General features: G+C 43.9%; 1 protein-coding gene across 1 annotated transcript in view; it reads right to left on the bottom strand.

Annotated features, from left to right (window-relative positions):
* Positions 1-14,170, bottom strand: part of LOC144175595 (uncharacterized) — an 80,693-nt gene that overhangs the window by 21,152 nt on the left and 45,371 nt on the right. The window contains exon 13 of the mRNA XM_077704657.1: positions 2,106-2,209. Within this exon, the coding sequence (XP_077560783.1) occupies positions 2,106-2,209 (104 nt within the window). The remainder of the gene's footprint in view (positions 1-2,105; positions 2,210-14,170) is intronic.

The raw sequence follows: 14,170 nt of genomic DNA, 5'->3' as shown, positions 1-14,170 counted from the left end.
TCGTATGAGGTGGTGCTGGGAAAGTTCTTCACTTTAAGACGCCCGAATGTCAAGATTTCGTCAATGAGAAATCGGCCTGTATACGCATGCTTACAAGTTTCAGTGAACGGTATTAATCAAAACCTGTATTTATCAATGCGACGCAAGCTCATGTTGATATTTTGAGATCAAGTTGGCGGAAATTGCGGAGCCTTGGTGTTTGTTCGTTAAACCTTTTGAAAGTGTCATGGCCGGTACTTAGGCTGGGTTATATTCGCCCTTCCGTATTCGTGGCCATTCCCTTGCAGAAACATGTGCGGTCCTTAATCAACGCTTATACCACGGCGGAAGTACATGCCACCTCAGCCAATGCTGGTTGTATGGCGGAGTTAATCTGAAATGATTAGTTGGGCCTGCTGGAATAAAAGATGCGCTTTTTATAGCAATATTTGGGGTTTCTCAACTTAAGAACGCCAAATCACTGAAGCTCAGGAACCCTGCCAGAGTTGCAGCAAAGCAGGGGACTGAGGCGAGAGTTTTATGGACAAAAATAAACGAAAAGAACTAGTACGGGCTAGTTTTAAAAACGCAAGTAGGTGCTTCAATAGGCCCATATTGGGGTTGATGGGTGCGATTCCTTCGCCACAGCTTAAAAGTGCGGCGCAACATTGTAGTGAAACGACAAACAGGGTTGGCTAGAATGCCAAAAGTACCAGCAACCACGCAGGGACCACGACGATGGGATTGTCAATGGTATCCAGGGAGTCGTGTGCCTTATGTTCGCTTGTAATCACTGAAAGGCATTTCACTAGGGGAACATCAGCAGTCCACCTACTTTATTAACATTGAAATTCCCGACTAGAAGGCTCTATTTTGCGGGTAGCACAAACAGGCACCCTATGAATTTCCTGTCTTGCATCACTTTATTGCTCCAAGTGGTTCCTTGCCTTTCCTTCAATGTGGTTCACTTGTCCTATGCCTTCTTTCTCCATTGAAGATAGACTACAATAGGCCTGGACAAAGCGCGCCGTCTCTGACGCTAAATAATGGCATGTTCGTATTACCCTCAGCACTATGAATATTCTGTTTTCTATAAAGTCCTCGGTCAATGCGCTTCTGGCCCTTTTTGTATATTTAAAGAGTACGCTTCGCATATGCTCCATTTTTTCCAAGTTATGTCGAAAGAACATAGTTTTCTGCCATGCCTGCCGCGTAACTCCCTTGCATATCGCCCTTTTTACTTATGAAGGTCATCCTTTTTTCCGTCACCGCACCCTTTTGAAGTTAGATGGAGGTATTTGTGTTAAGCTACTTCAACAAGAGGGATTAGCTACGTACACACCACGACTATTGGTAATTTCTTGAACTCTGTTCCCAAAGTACATTGCGTGCTCCGATAGTATGGTCAATGGGGTTAGGTTCACTTTTACTGCTATGGTAAATAGGCAGTAGTTTTTTTTTTTTTTTTCAGAGAGGTATGTGCACCAGACGCCGGGATGCTGTTAGATGGAAACCCGGCAGAGCTGCGTTAAGTAAGAACGCTGCTGAGTGGGTAAAATAAACAGGACGCGTAGCGCCCGGAGCCGAAGACAAAGTAAGACACAAGACGCCATGGACAGCCGCTGTGTCAAATAAAACGCTTGAGCGGGCACGCGAAACACGGGGTAGACGCGTGCCAAACTCTTACACCCTAAACTATTGATATCTACCGCAGTAAATTATCTATCTGCATGAGCGGGTGCCACCCCATATCCCTACTGTATTCATAATCGTGACTCGCAAAGTACTGCGGCAAGACGGATGTAAAAGCTTCGTTTTTACATGCTTCGTTTTTACAGGAAATTCCTGGACCCTGGACCCCCCTCTAATCAGAGGCAGTGTTCAACCAGTACTCGTTGCAAGCTACAGTTTGACCTCCATTTTGACGTCGAAGAATGGTTGCTCCCCTCATTCGAGCAGTTCATGGCGGAATGAGAGAAGGAATAAAGCTCCCACTCCGCAGTGGGAGCTGTCCTTACCGCGAAATCGGAACCTTGTCCTCCTTACTGACATTCTTTGATTGTAATTTATTTACCCGGAAAACGCAATGACGCACCTTTTTTTGCGCGTCTAGGAAAAACACTCACCTTCAGTTTAAGCGTTGCTGCTGCTCTCAAAGCTTTTTCAGCAAGGGCAGGTTCTACGAGGAGGTGGGTGCTGTCACTATCGCTGATCTGATAACACAGTTCACCTGCAAAATGAAATATTCGTGTCTTGAGTAAGCGGACTGCACCGAATCGTGTTGACGTACTGCCTATTATTCGCAGTGAAGTGTACGCTTTATGAATCTTTTAGCTAAAATGCGCTAGTCAATCGACCTTGAAATACGGAGAGCCGGGTGTGTGAAGCCTCTCAAGCAAGTTTCACAGCCCGAAAGAATGCCACACGGTGAAGGAACTGCGTTGTTAGGTAATGTTGTTTGGTCGGGCTGTGAAACCTCCCATTTAAGGCCACAGAGTGAACGAATACCGCGCGACAAAGAAGCCTCATTGCGGGGGGTAAATTCAGTAACGTCAGTGTGTGGGGCTGCAAATGAGAACGTTCGAAGCACGCCGTCTGCTACCGTGCTTGACTCGTCGCCACATCTCTATCGAGCATTGCATGTACTTTAGAGCTGTACTAGGCCGGCGAAATCACAGACCATGCTACCAAACCAGCTGCCCCATGTGCCAATCTACAGACAAGCCAGTACTTTAACAGGTGTGCGCGCTCGTCTAAATGTTTGAGCGTACTCGCCGTGATGCTGAACTTGCACCAGTTGAGCACGAAATGTTGGTTAAAATAATTAAAAAAAAAAAGATTGAAACGAGGCTGTGCTTATTTTGGGGAACTGCCACCGCAATTCTCTTTATGAACTGGATATCAATACCTTCATAAACTAAAGGGTGGTCAAACTAAAATGCGTAAGCCCGCTTGCACAAAGCACGTTGACATATGTAAGCCAAGTCCGTGGAAAAAGTTAACATCTCGAACCCAAACAAAGCAAACCTTCTTGCAATCCTCCAGTCACCTTGTGTGTTGGTTGCAAACGTTTAGGGTTTGTTCCAATTTATCAAAACCTTTTTCAAGGCCACCACAATACTAGTTTTGCCTACAGAGCGAATGCACTATTCATTCCAATATCTGTATTTGTATTGCATACAGTTTTTGAGGGGTTCCAATTTGTACACTGACCTTGAAATTTTTCGGCTTCCTTATGTTTATCAAAAAATTGGCGTATTATCTTTCTTCAAAAAATTGACAGCATTTATTCGGTTGTGTTAGGCAAAGTCATTGTAAATTATCTCCATTACCTGTGGTCACGAACGCTTAACTCTGTATATTAACTCCTTTACGCCGGAAAAACTGAAACAATTCCAATTCGTGTTTTCTGGTACGTGCCATTGCGCATGACCTGTGTATTCACAAACACGACGATGATTTTCAAACCATTGCTACCTTCCGATTTTAACAAGCTGGTAGACGAAACTGTTATCTGAAAGCACTTTTGCATAAGTACGTTTAAAAATGTTTTACACTCCGTTCCAGTATTTGACACCAAAGCCCCATTGCAAAATTGGTCTCAGTTATGATGGGTAAAACAAAAGCAATCCCTGTTATTCTGTGTCAGAAACACTTAAAGCTTTGCCTCCTGATGTTTCTGCACCTAGTTCAAACTACCAGCTGGAAAGGGATTTAAGGCGAATTCAGTTGAACTTCACACAGATTCCTGGAATAGCTCATCGTTATCACATGTCGCTTACAGACATTGTGTTGTTGAATGTTTTTGTTAGAATTTTAATCACGCTTCTCGGCTCCCGGCTATGCCAAACGATCCTGATGGGGAATTGGTAGGCCTTATCATGTACTTGATTAGTGCTGCCCCAAAAAATTTTTATGTTAATATTATAAAGGTGTAAAATAGGAAAGAATTATTACCAGAAGAGGGCACTAACCAGCCTTTCCAAAAATTGTTTATTTCATACCGTTTCCCATGGGCGTAGTACGAGTTTGATTCCCACTGTTCTGATGGAGGTAAAGTTGCTCTTCGCGCCAACGAAACTGCGATGCTCAGAGATGAAATAAATCCTAAACAATTTCATTTAGTTTGAAACCAGAAACTTCTTTGTTCACCTAAACGAGGGGCACCTGAAAAAAGGCACAGGCCTGCTGAGAGACGTCATCAGTTTCGTTTTTACGGTGCCAGCACCTATATTGTCAACAGTAAACATTTTCACAAAAAATGCATGACAGTGCACCTATGGTATATACATCTGTTCGAGAGGGGCGAGGTTGCGAAGTTCTTCGTCTGCCAGAACCAGGCCTTAGTTTACTGGGCGATAAATACCAATGCATATGGCCCTTTTTTCAGAGTGTTTCTTTTTGTCAATGTGCTTGTAGGCTCACACGTCTCTTTCCTTGGATCAACACACCCAGCCGATGCATGTGCCAACAAGTTGGGCCTTCTTCCGTCCGCCGCAAACGTCGCCTAGAGTATTACGTTGACAGCAAGGAAACTCAAATGCCGAGCTTGCGGGGGTTATTTCACCTAATATTTAAAATAAAATATATTGTACGCCTCGTCTTCTCTACAAATGAGTTCCAAAGACGGTATTGTTCTCCACTCTCCGACTTAAATGTCTCTCACCTTATTTTCCGCCCACCTCTCCAACTATTCACTTCGCGTTTCGCTGTTCCCACAATAAATAAGCAGACTGAAATGTGTTTTTATTAGAAATCAAGCTGAGTAAACAGCATCGAGACGACCCTAGTTAGAGGCGCCCCTTCACTGAGAGTACCTAACCCAGCTGATAGGTTTTTCCACGTACATTAATTAATTAATTATTATTATAAATAATAAATAGGTGATTAATTGCTAAATAAATAATTCTCCCTTCCTTTCTTCCCTCCTTTCGTTCTTTGTTCCTTTTTTATTTTTTTATTTCATTCTTCCGTTCTTCCTTTCTCTCTTTCGTTCTTTCCTTTTTCTTTCATTCTTGTTACTTTGTTCTTGGTTTGTTACTTTCTTTCTTCCGTTCTTTATGGCTTTCTTTCTTCCTTTCTTTCTTTCTTTCTTTCTTTCTTTCTTTCTTTCTTTCTTTCTCCACTGGCATCTGTGACAGCATTGCTTCTAAACATAACGAAGACACGAACACTTTTCAGCGCCAAGAGTAGTCTGACGCTAGTAGCGATATGTCGTAAATACAGGTGACTGTAAAACTGCTGGCTTGTCAGATAACTGCCCATTTCGCCAATGTTTGGTGTTTGAAGCCGGAACGGGATAACTTTTCTTGCAGACAAACTCATTGCAAAGAGTTTTTTCTGTGGAGTTTCGATGCTTTTTGGGGGCAAGTAAAGCCACAAAAAACGCCTTTGCAGCAAAGTGAGAAACTCGCAATCACTAAACACAAATGTTTTCGCAGCCGGTTTTAAGTGTACTCGCGAAACTAATAAACGCGGCTTGTATACATACGCGTTTTCTGATTTTATTATCTCGAAGAAACTCCCCGCAATTATTTCTCGAAATCGCACTTAAGACTGCTAACGCCAAGAAACCATGCACGTTGTTTCAAGCGGCGAGGGACATCAATTCTATGTTGGCGAAAAAGCACCAGGGCTTTTGACAGTGGACGGCGCGGGAAAACAACTCCTCGTGTTGGCCACAGCGGACGCGCGCGGTCCAGACTGTCCTTACTTTACTGCATATGTGATCGAGTAGTTTTCTCATTGCCGCGCGGAGCATAGCGCGCACTGAGCACGTGGCCATCTTAATACGAGTAGCCACAAAAAGCGCGCAAACCCGACATTAGGAAGCTTTCCATCTGCATGGCCAATCGCTACTGTAACTGGGATGCTGTCTTGGCGGCTATTATTTACGCCTTTATTGCCGCGAAGAATGAGACGCGAGGTCTTCTTTCCTTCTTTATCGTGGCCTGCCTCGAATCATTCTGAGTATCCCACTTCCCTTCGACGCCCATGAGAAACGCCAAGAGAAAGTTGCCATCCTTGAGCCAGAAAATCACGTTAGCTTGCCTTTATGGTAGCCTCGCAACACTCGGCGTAGGGGCGTTACAACCGTCAATGTCGTGAGCTCAACTATAAACCTTGAGACGTACGCAAGAACAGCTAAAGTAAGCAAGTGCTTGCAAAGAAGCTGCTGCTTTTGTTTTGATGAACAGATTGAGCGACGATCTCGGCACACTTACAACAACCATTGTGGCAATAAGACTTCAGTTGTTTACGTCACTCGCCTGAAACAGCTTGCGTGGACATAGAATGAGTCACCCTACAGGCTCTGTCTGCGACAACGGAAGTGTTAAAGCTCCCTCAAGGCCAAACTTACTAAAGAAATGTAAGTAGCGCAGTTAGATGGGGATGACGAGAATAAAGCCGTGGGAATTTCGGTAAAGCGCTAACGACAACTCTAGGACTGAATAAGGACAGGGAAGAGGCCCTTTATGTATTCTTCCTGGATTCTTCTTCTGCTGTTATTATACCTTCGGGTTGAGCTTGGCGCTTAACCAGAATTACCACAAGAAGTTACCAACTAGCCCGCAGAGAAACCTTAATTTGAGGAATTAGGTTGCTTGACGTATATAGGTTGAGTTTAATTGTGTAGAACAGAAAGTCGACAAAAAAACTCCATAATTCTGCCTGTTACCACTACAATATCGTGGCCCAATTGTAATTTAACCGCACGGCTCACTACATGCAACGGTATTACCAACGTATAGAGATCACACAAATGCCGACATTTCTCCAACGTCTCTGGTGAGTGATATGCCATAGGCACTCAAGAAAAAGAACGCCCGCTGGCCACAAAACTTTACCACGATATCGGCGGGTACGACTATTCGATTATGCCACATAACGTCGCAAAATCCACTCGAAAAAAATGCCAGCCAATCCACCCAGTGAAGGTGATTGAAACCCGAAGCTGTAAAAGAAACCTACAACGATTACCTATACGACGTCATCTGAATTCACACCCGTGGCTCTACAAAGCGTGAAACCAGAGACAAGTGAGATGCGCTTAACTGCACCCTTTATTACTTCAAAGAGACATTTTTCACTCACGGCAAATCAATGCATGATTCATGAAAGGTTGTTGCTTGAGCTGTATGGGTGAATCAGGTGAGTGGAAACTGTTCTTTTTATAAATTTAAACGAGGATCAAACGCGGTGTTAGACAATCTCCCCCATCTCCCTTCTCCCCCGTCTCGGCTGCCGCAGACGGAGGTAATGATATCGGCGGCAGAGACCGAGAACCTAACCTAACCAGATAACGGAGAACAGAGAATTTCCTTAAATTTTTATAACTTCAAGCACAGGCGCAAGGCGTGCACACGGGCGCTACACGTGCCGTGGGTGGGCCAGACATCTTCGCGAGAGGTCGTGTGACGGCATTACGTGGGATTCAGCGGGAACCCCCCGATGTGCTTAATGGGTGCACCATCTGCCTACTTCGCCCCCGCGTGGGCTCGTAGGTAAATCGCTAAGCGAACGGGCTCTCGCTCCGTTTCTCTATTCATTCCACGTTCGTTTGCTGGCGGTGACAGCAACTTCTTTTGTTTGTTCGCGGGAGTTTTATCTTCACGGCCACGGCCGCGACAGAACCCTGGGGGCGTAGAGGTAAAAAGCTTTTCATTAATACCACACCTACGCTCTCGCCTATGCCATTCGGATCCTGCTCGTAAGCCTGGCCGTTGCAGGTATCTCGGCGTTCCCAAGACATCATCCAAACCAGTGGCAATGCCCACGAAATCCTTGTGTGCTAAAGCAGCGCCCCTACTTTGAAATACACCTTGCTACCAAAGATTGCCCAAACAGATATCGTTGCCAAAACAGCTATCAAGTAACTTCCGTAAGATCCATGTTCAAATGCCCAGTTACATCTCGTACTCCCCGCCAGAGTAAATATTAAGTGGAAACCATTCAATAGCCGCCGCGGTGGCTCAGGGGCTAAGGCGTTGCGCTGCTGAGCACGAGGTCGCGGGTTCGATTCCCGGCCGCGGCGGCCGCTTTTCTCATGAAGGCGAAAAGCAAAAACGCCCGTGTGTACGACATTTCGGCGCACGTTAAAGATCCCCAGGCGGTCAAAATTAATCCGGAGCCTTCCACTACGGCGCGCCTCATAGCCCGCGTTGCTTCAGCGCTTTAAACCCCGCAATCAATCAAACAAACCATTTAATACCGAGCCCGTCGTTTGACAATGCACAGAACTTCAGCGTCGCCATAGTAAAGCTCAGAAGCCCTCTTCACTTGAGTGTCGGCCCATTATTTCGTTTCTTGTCTTTCATTTCTCACCCCCTTTCAGGGCATGTTACTCTCACTCTCACTGAACACGCGTCCACTTCATAACGTTTAAATCCTAGCCACAAAGTAGCATATAGTTTCAGATTTATGTCAGTCAACGCCTATGATGGCAATCTGAACCGTTTGTCTCATCCTCCAGTAATGCGGTCGTATTGCGAGATTTTCAACTTTACAGTCATATTTCCTAATACAACTTACATCATTCCAATGTACCTGTACTGGAATAGTAGTATCTAGTTTTCTGCATATTTTATGCGTTCTATTGTGTTGGAACTAGATTTTCCTCGGGTTTCGGTTTTTCGTTACGTATTATGTAGCATGTATGTATGCGCTCTTAGGACAACTATATGCCCTTCTCTACGTTATGTCTTCGTCGCCTTCAAGACTACGGACGTTGCCTTCAAGAAAGCAATCTATAGGATTTTTAATAACTCTTTCGTCTCCCAGAATGGACCAAGTCTCTAAAGCACCACTAATACCATTCAAGCACTCACTTGAAACAGCGCGATTGTCCTAATGTTGTCTTACACCATGCACAAGGGAAACAATGGAGGTTGAAAAGCAATAAAGAAGTGCACCTCACATCCAGGTTCTCTGGTGTATCTTGAAACGATATTGCGCAAGGCCAATGCAAAAATATTCATTTATCATTCGCTCGGCACCCATCTGTTGTGTGGAGCGATAATAATTGGCCGCGAGTGGCTTTTCGAAACATTTGACGTTCTTCTATTCCCGTGAGGACATCCACTGCGAAAGGTATATCACGTTTACCCAATGTGGGTGATAAGGGCGGAATGCCACGCTGTTAATGACCAAACTGGTGGGTGACATTCCACGTTAGTCGTTTCCAAACTGCAAAATATATGAGAAACTGGCGTGGCCGTGGTGGTAACGACCCAGATAAACCATTGTAGTTGGTTGGTCTCACCAGTTTTGTATCATGGATGGCACTGTTGCTTACGGGTCCAACCGCGAAACAACAGTGAGAGAGTCGATGTACAAGTCTGGGTGCTGCTAATGCAGCGCCAAAGTTTGGCGCCGATGAGAGCAAAGCGAATGCCGTTTCTACGTTTTCTTCGACCTCGTGGAACCACAACTTTAATGCAGTACAAGCCCACCACGATCTATATCTGCTTGCTTTTGGGTCGCCTTCCCCGCAGACGGTGGAACTTCTGCGCCAACGTTTAAAGCGATAGTTTTCTTAGTGGAACTGATAGCTGGCTGTCAAAAAACTAATACGCCTTCCACAGACCGGTTGCTCGAACAAAAAGACTAACTAAGATCTCGAGTCGTGCAGCCTGCGTAAAACTGGGCTTCTGTTATGTCGAAACAGTTTCCCGAAAATCGATAAAAAGAACGGTTCCAAATGAGACAACAACGCAACGACTATGATGAAGGATTAAAATACGGTTATCTCATGAACGAAATAATGATGTACACTTAAATCGTCCGTAGATGGGACGCGAAAAATCGTCCCATGGGTTTTGTTCTTCCTTGGCAAATTCGGTGCTCGAAAAACTGCCGCTTTAATGCATTATGTCAGCGTCTGGTTTTGGCCCCAAAGCTGACACGGACATATAGGGGCGACCACTTAGACTGGACTGGATGCGATGGCTACGCACCGTTTCGCGATTTGGACTAAATATGCCCAACTCACAGAGGTCCTTGCCTGGACTGACATATATTACGAGCCTGCAATTAATTTGTGGGGTACATTGGACGGTTCCGCTGCTATTGCTCCCCGCATTGGACACAAAAAATCTGGAAATTGATGAAAAAAATACTCCAGAAAGCTAAAGGGACGTGAATAATCTCCTACACCTTTGTACTCCGGGATGACATGTACATATTTAAACGGAGTAGCATACGTTCAGCCAAGCGTGCTGGGGGCTCGAGCCCAGCAGGAAAACGCGAAGAAAAAAGAAGCCAGCACCATTGCGTGGTTAGACCGTAGGTAGCCACTGGCTTTAGCACAAGTTAAACATATAAACGCTTATAACGTGTAAATAATTGTGTCATCTATGCGGGCACATTGTTTTTTTCTAACTCGTGGTTATCTGAAGCCAACTGCGCAGGACACACGTCAAACTTCACCCCCGCCATTGTGTGTGCGTTCCTGACATCTCATATGTAGTTTTTCGTTCCGTAATTTTATTACATTGACGCAAAGTAGCTGAACCTGCGTACACTCGAATGTGGAATGACTTTCATCAACACTGCAAGATGTCCAGCACAGCACCCCCATATTTGCCTTTAGCTGGATAATGCGTTTTCCAACTGCATTTTACTATTATCGCCTCGGTTGAAAATCAGTTGGCTCTTCTCCGGGAATTGTCTTGAGGTATTCCTCGGTGCTCCGAGTCAATTTAAAGATTTCTGAAATGTCAAGCGCACCTACGGTTTCCAAAAAAAGTATCTTTTAGCCCTTGCGTTTACAAAGAAATAGCAAGCCTGACCATGTCATATTGCATCGTAATTTAAAACGGAAAAATGTCGTTAATTTAAGGTTAGAAACTTACCATAGCCATCTTAGTGGGATTCACAAGAAGTGAGTTTTTGGCTGCCTCATAGAAGGAGCACTTTGGGATTTCCGTGCTGGTGAATGGAGAGTACACGATTCCATCCTCAATTGGCGCTTTCATATTAATAGAGAATTTTTTATATCCTCGTACCCTGTAGGAACAGACGAAGGAGGACCAGAGCGCGCGTAAAATATATCCTGAAAAGAATCAAAATGATAAAGACGTTTTACAGCTTCTAACGCAGGACACGTATTGTTGATACCTAAAGGATTAAACTACACACAACGAAATTGAAATTGATTGTTGCGGCTATCGAGAAATGGAAATGGGGACATAGCGTATAAAAAACGTAAAAATCCAGTGGGAACGAAACAGAGTAAGCCGAGCACAGCGCTTGTTTGTCTTCGTCTCGGGCACTGTTGTCCCCGTTTACGTGCGGTGTTCCCCTACACTTACGCCAACTCGCCCAGTGACTTAACCTATGACAAGGCTGAAAATACTGTGTTTAATTACGAAGAAATGTGGTCTGCACAACACCCGAACAACATCGGCAAGGGTTAAAAATTATTCTTTTTTGCTTTGTACCGGAGGCTCCCATCACACGTTTAATCAACCGTAACTTGGTCTGCTGAGGCGATCAATAAAACCGAGGGCGATTCTAGTGATCACGCTTACTTTCACACAATATATTTAAGCAATTGTAGATATGTATTTGCATCTGTGTTTATATATATAGTGGGTTCGAGAAAAATCAAACATTTCAACGAAAGAAGAAGCCAAAACACTTTGCTTACCTTTCGAGCTCTGAATGAACAGCCTTTTGCAGCGGCGATGTCCAAACTGACGTTTTTGTCAAGATAGAACAGAAGTACGAAGGGAAAGGGTCCAATTGATAATCTTTATAGCGCTGGCCGGCATTATGGAGGTGCGGAAGAGGAGACAGAAAAATAAAAGAAGCAGCTGATAGTGAAAGTGTTTGGCAGCGCTAAACCCGGAGGACCGTACTGATAAGACTAGCACCTTGGCTCTGTTGGCGACGTTTAAATGGGTGTACTGCTTGCGCTAGAGGCCTCAGTTTAAAATCGATAGCATCAGATCTACGTGGTACCGACAACACTTTAAAACCAATGCAATTTCTTCGATTCTTTCGGAATAGAATTTCGTTATATTCGTAATACTTGTTGGTGAACGTACTCCCGAAGGATTTAATTTCATTTTATTTATTTTACACTCAAGGCCTGAGACGTTACAGAGGGGAGTAGATTACAAACACACAAAAAGAACAGATCATACAATGCAGCAAAAAGGTAGAGTAAAACAGGTCTATTTTGTTCTAAAGTAACCATGTTAGCTAAAGTTATGCGAAACTGGTGATGGTTTTCAATGGCGGCGATTGGCCCGGAATGGTGGTTTCAGTGATATTCTGTGCGAGGAATGAAAGACTGAGAACAATATTTTGTGCTACAGGACATGATTGCAACCTTATGACGGTGATCAATGCGGGCAGAAACATACGAATTCACAGAAACCAAGATAGAATGCAAGTAGGAACTGTGATAGTTATTCTATCAAATAAACAAACACAAATATACTGATGACTATTGGTGAGCTGAGGCAAATGCAAAGTATTTCTCATGGATGTTACACTGGATACTCTACTGGAATTGCCTGGAATAAATCTCGCAGCGTTGTGTTGAACGAGTTCGAGAGATTTGACTAAAGTTTCAGTGCCAGGATCCCATATTGATGCAGCGTATTCTAATTTAGATCTTACGAACGATGTGTACAAAAGTTTCTTACGGGGAATAGGAGCAGATGTAAAGTTATGGCGAAGGTATCCAAGTATTCCGTTGGCGTTGTTGATTATTTGTTCAAAATGCAATGACCATGAAAGCGACGAAGTTATGTGAACCTCTAAGTAGCGATATGACGTTGTGGCTAAGGGCGGGAGAAGATGAAATCCGTGAGACAAGAATATATTTACATTTAGTAGTGTTTGGTTCAATATGCCGCTTCCTACACCATGCGCACAACGCGTCAATATCATTCTCATGTATGCTAGTGTCGTTATCGCTAATTATTTCGCGAAAAATACCTCACTCATCAGCAAATAGGTTATGCTAGACGAAACACAATCAGTTACATCCTTTATATAAATTAAAAAGAGAAGGGGGCTTAATAACGAGCCTTGCAGCACTGCATGCAGAGTGAGCAGGGCTAGGACACGGTTCTCGGTCATCACATATTACGTACTGTGAGCGGTTCAGAAGAAATTGTTCAATCGAAAACGTGTTACTGTCTATGTTAAGTTGACTGAGTTTGAATAGAAGAGATTTATGGCATACTTTATCGAAAGCTCCTGAAAAATCAAGAAAAAAGGAATCTCGCATGAACCGCGGTACAGAATGATATTAGGTTTATCAGCGAAACAAAATAACTGCGTTTTTCCTGAACCCGTGCTGATAAGGCGAAAAAAAAGAATTTATTTCAAGAAAAGTTACTAAGTTGGAGTACCAGATACGCTCTAAGATTTTACATGAGATGCTGGTTAAGCAAATGGGTCTATAATTGCTAGGCGAGTCTTTTTTACCGGACTTATGGATAGGCACCACCTTTCCGACCTCCTTATCAGCAAGGCTGCCTAGTGACTGCTTAAAAATATGAGCCAGAACAACCGACGAATGCAGTACCGTGCTATTCAGGAATAATAAAGTGATAAGGTAACAGCCTGGGCTTGGTGGCACTTTCAATGATTCAATAATTTTGGCAACACCTTGTGGATCAATTATGACAGGGTTCATTGGCAGGTACTGATATTTGATCTCACAGGAAGGTAAATCACGAGAAGACGTTACGAAATCGTTTGGAAAAAAACACTGTTAAGCATGCATGGACAGTCAACATTCGGTATTGAAGGGCCACTGGAATCAAATAGCTGTATAGTGTTAGGCTCTGGGGAATTAATAACGAGCCAAAACGTCTTAGGGTCGTTAGAAAGCATAGAGGGCAATGTGTGTTGAAGATAATTATTTTGGCACGTTTTAACTCGTCGACGTAGGCATTGTTAGCGAGTTTTTAAGAAGCCCATCGCTGGTCGGAAAGAAAGCACTTAGCTGCCCTGAAAGAACGTTTCTTACGATTACATAGCCGTATAAGGTGGGTGTTGTACCATGGTGCGCTTTGGTTAGAACGGAAACTGCGCAAGGGAATGTATTCTCTTATCAGCTCATGTACTTCATATTTAAAAGCATTCTAATTTGTTCCAAACATTGTTTCATGAAAGTGCTCTAAGTGCCAATAAGCCAGGAAAGTTCGGCGTTAATAATGTCAAGGTT

Source organism: Haemaphysalis longicornis, unplaced genomic scaffold (assembly GCF_048455015.1).
Source record: "Haemaphysalis longicornis isolate Haplotype H1 unplaced genomic scaffold, Haemaphysalis longicornis Haplotype H1 scaffold_3, whole genome shotgun sequence".
NCBI lineage: Eukaryota > Metazoa > Arthropoda > Arachnida > Ixodida > Ixodidae > Haemaphysalis > Haemaphysalis longicornis.
The sequence above is the reverse complement of the archived record's forward strand: the minus strand, read 5'-3'. Positions and strand labels throughout refer to the sequence as shown.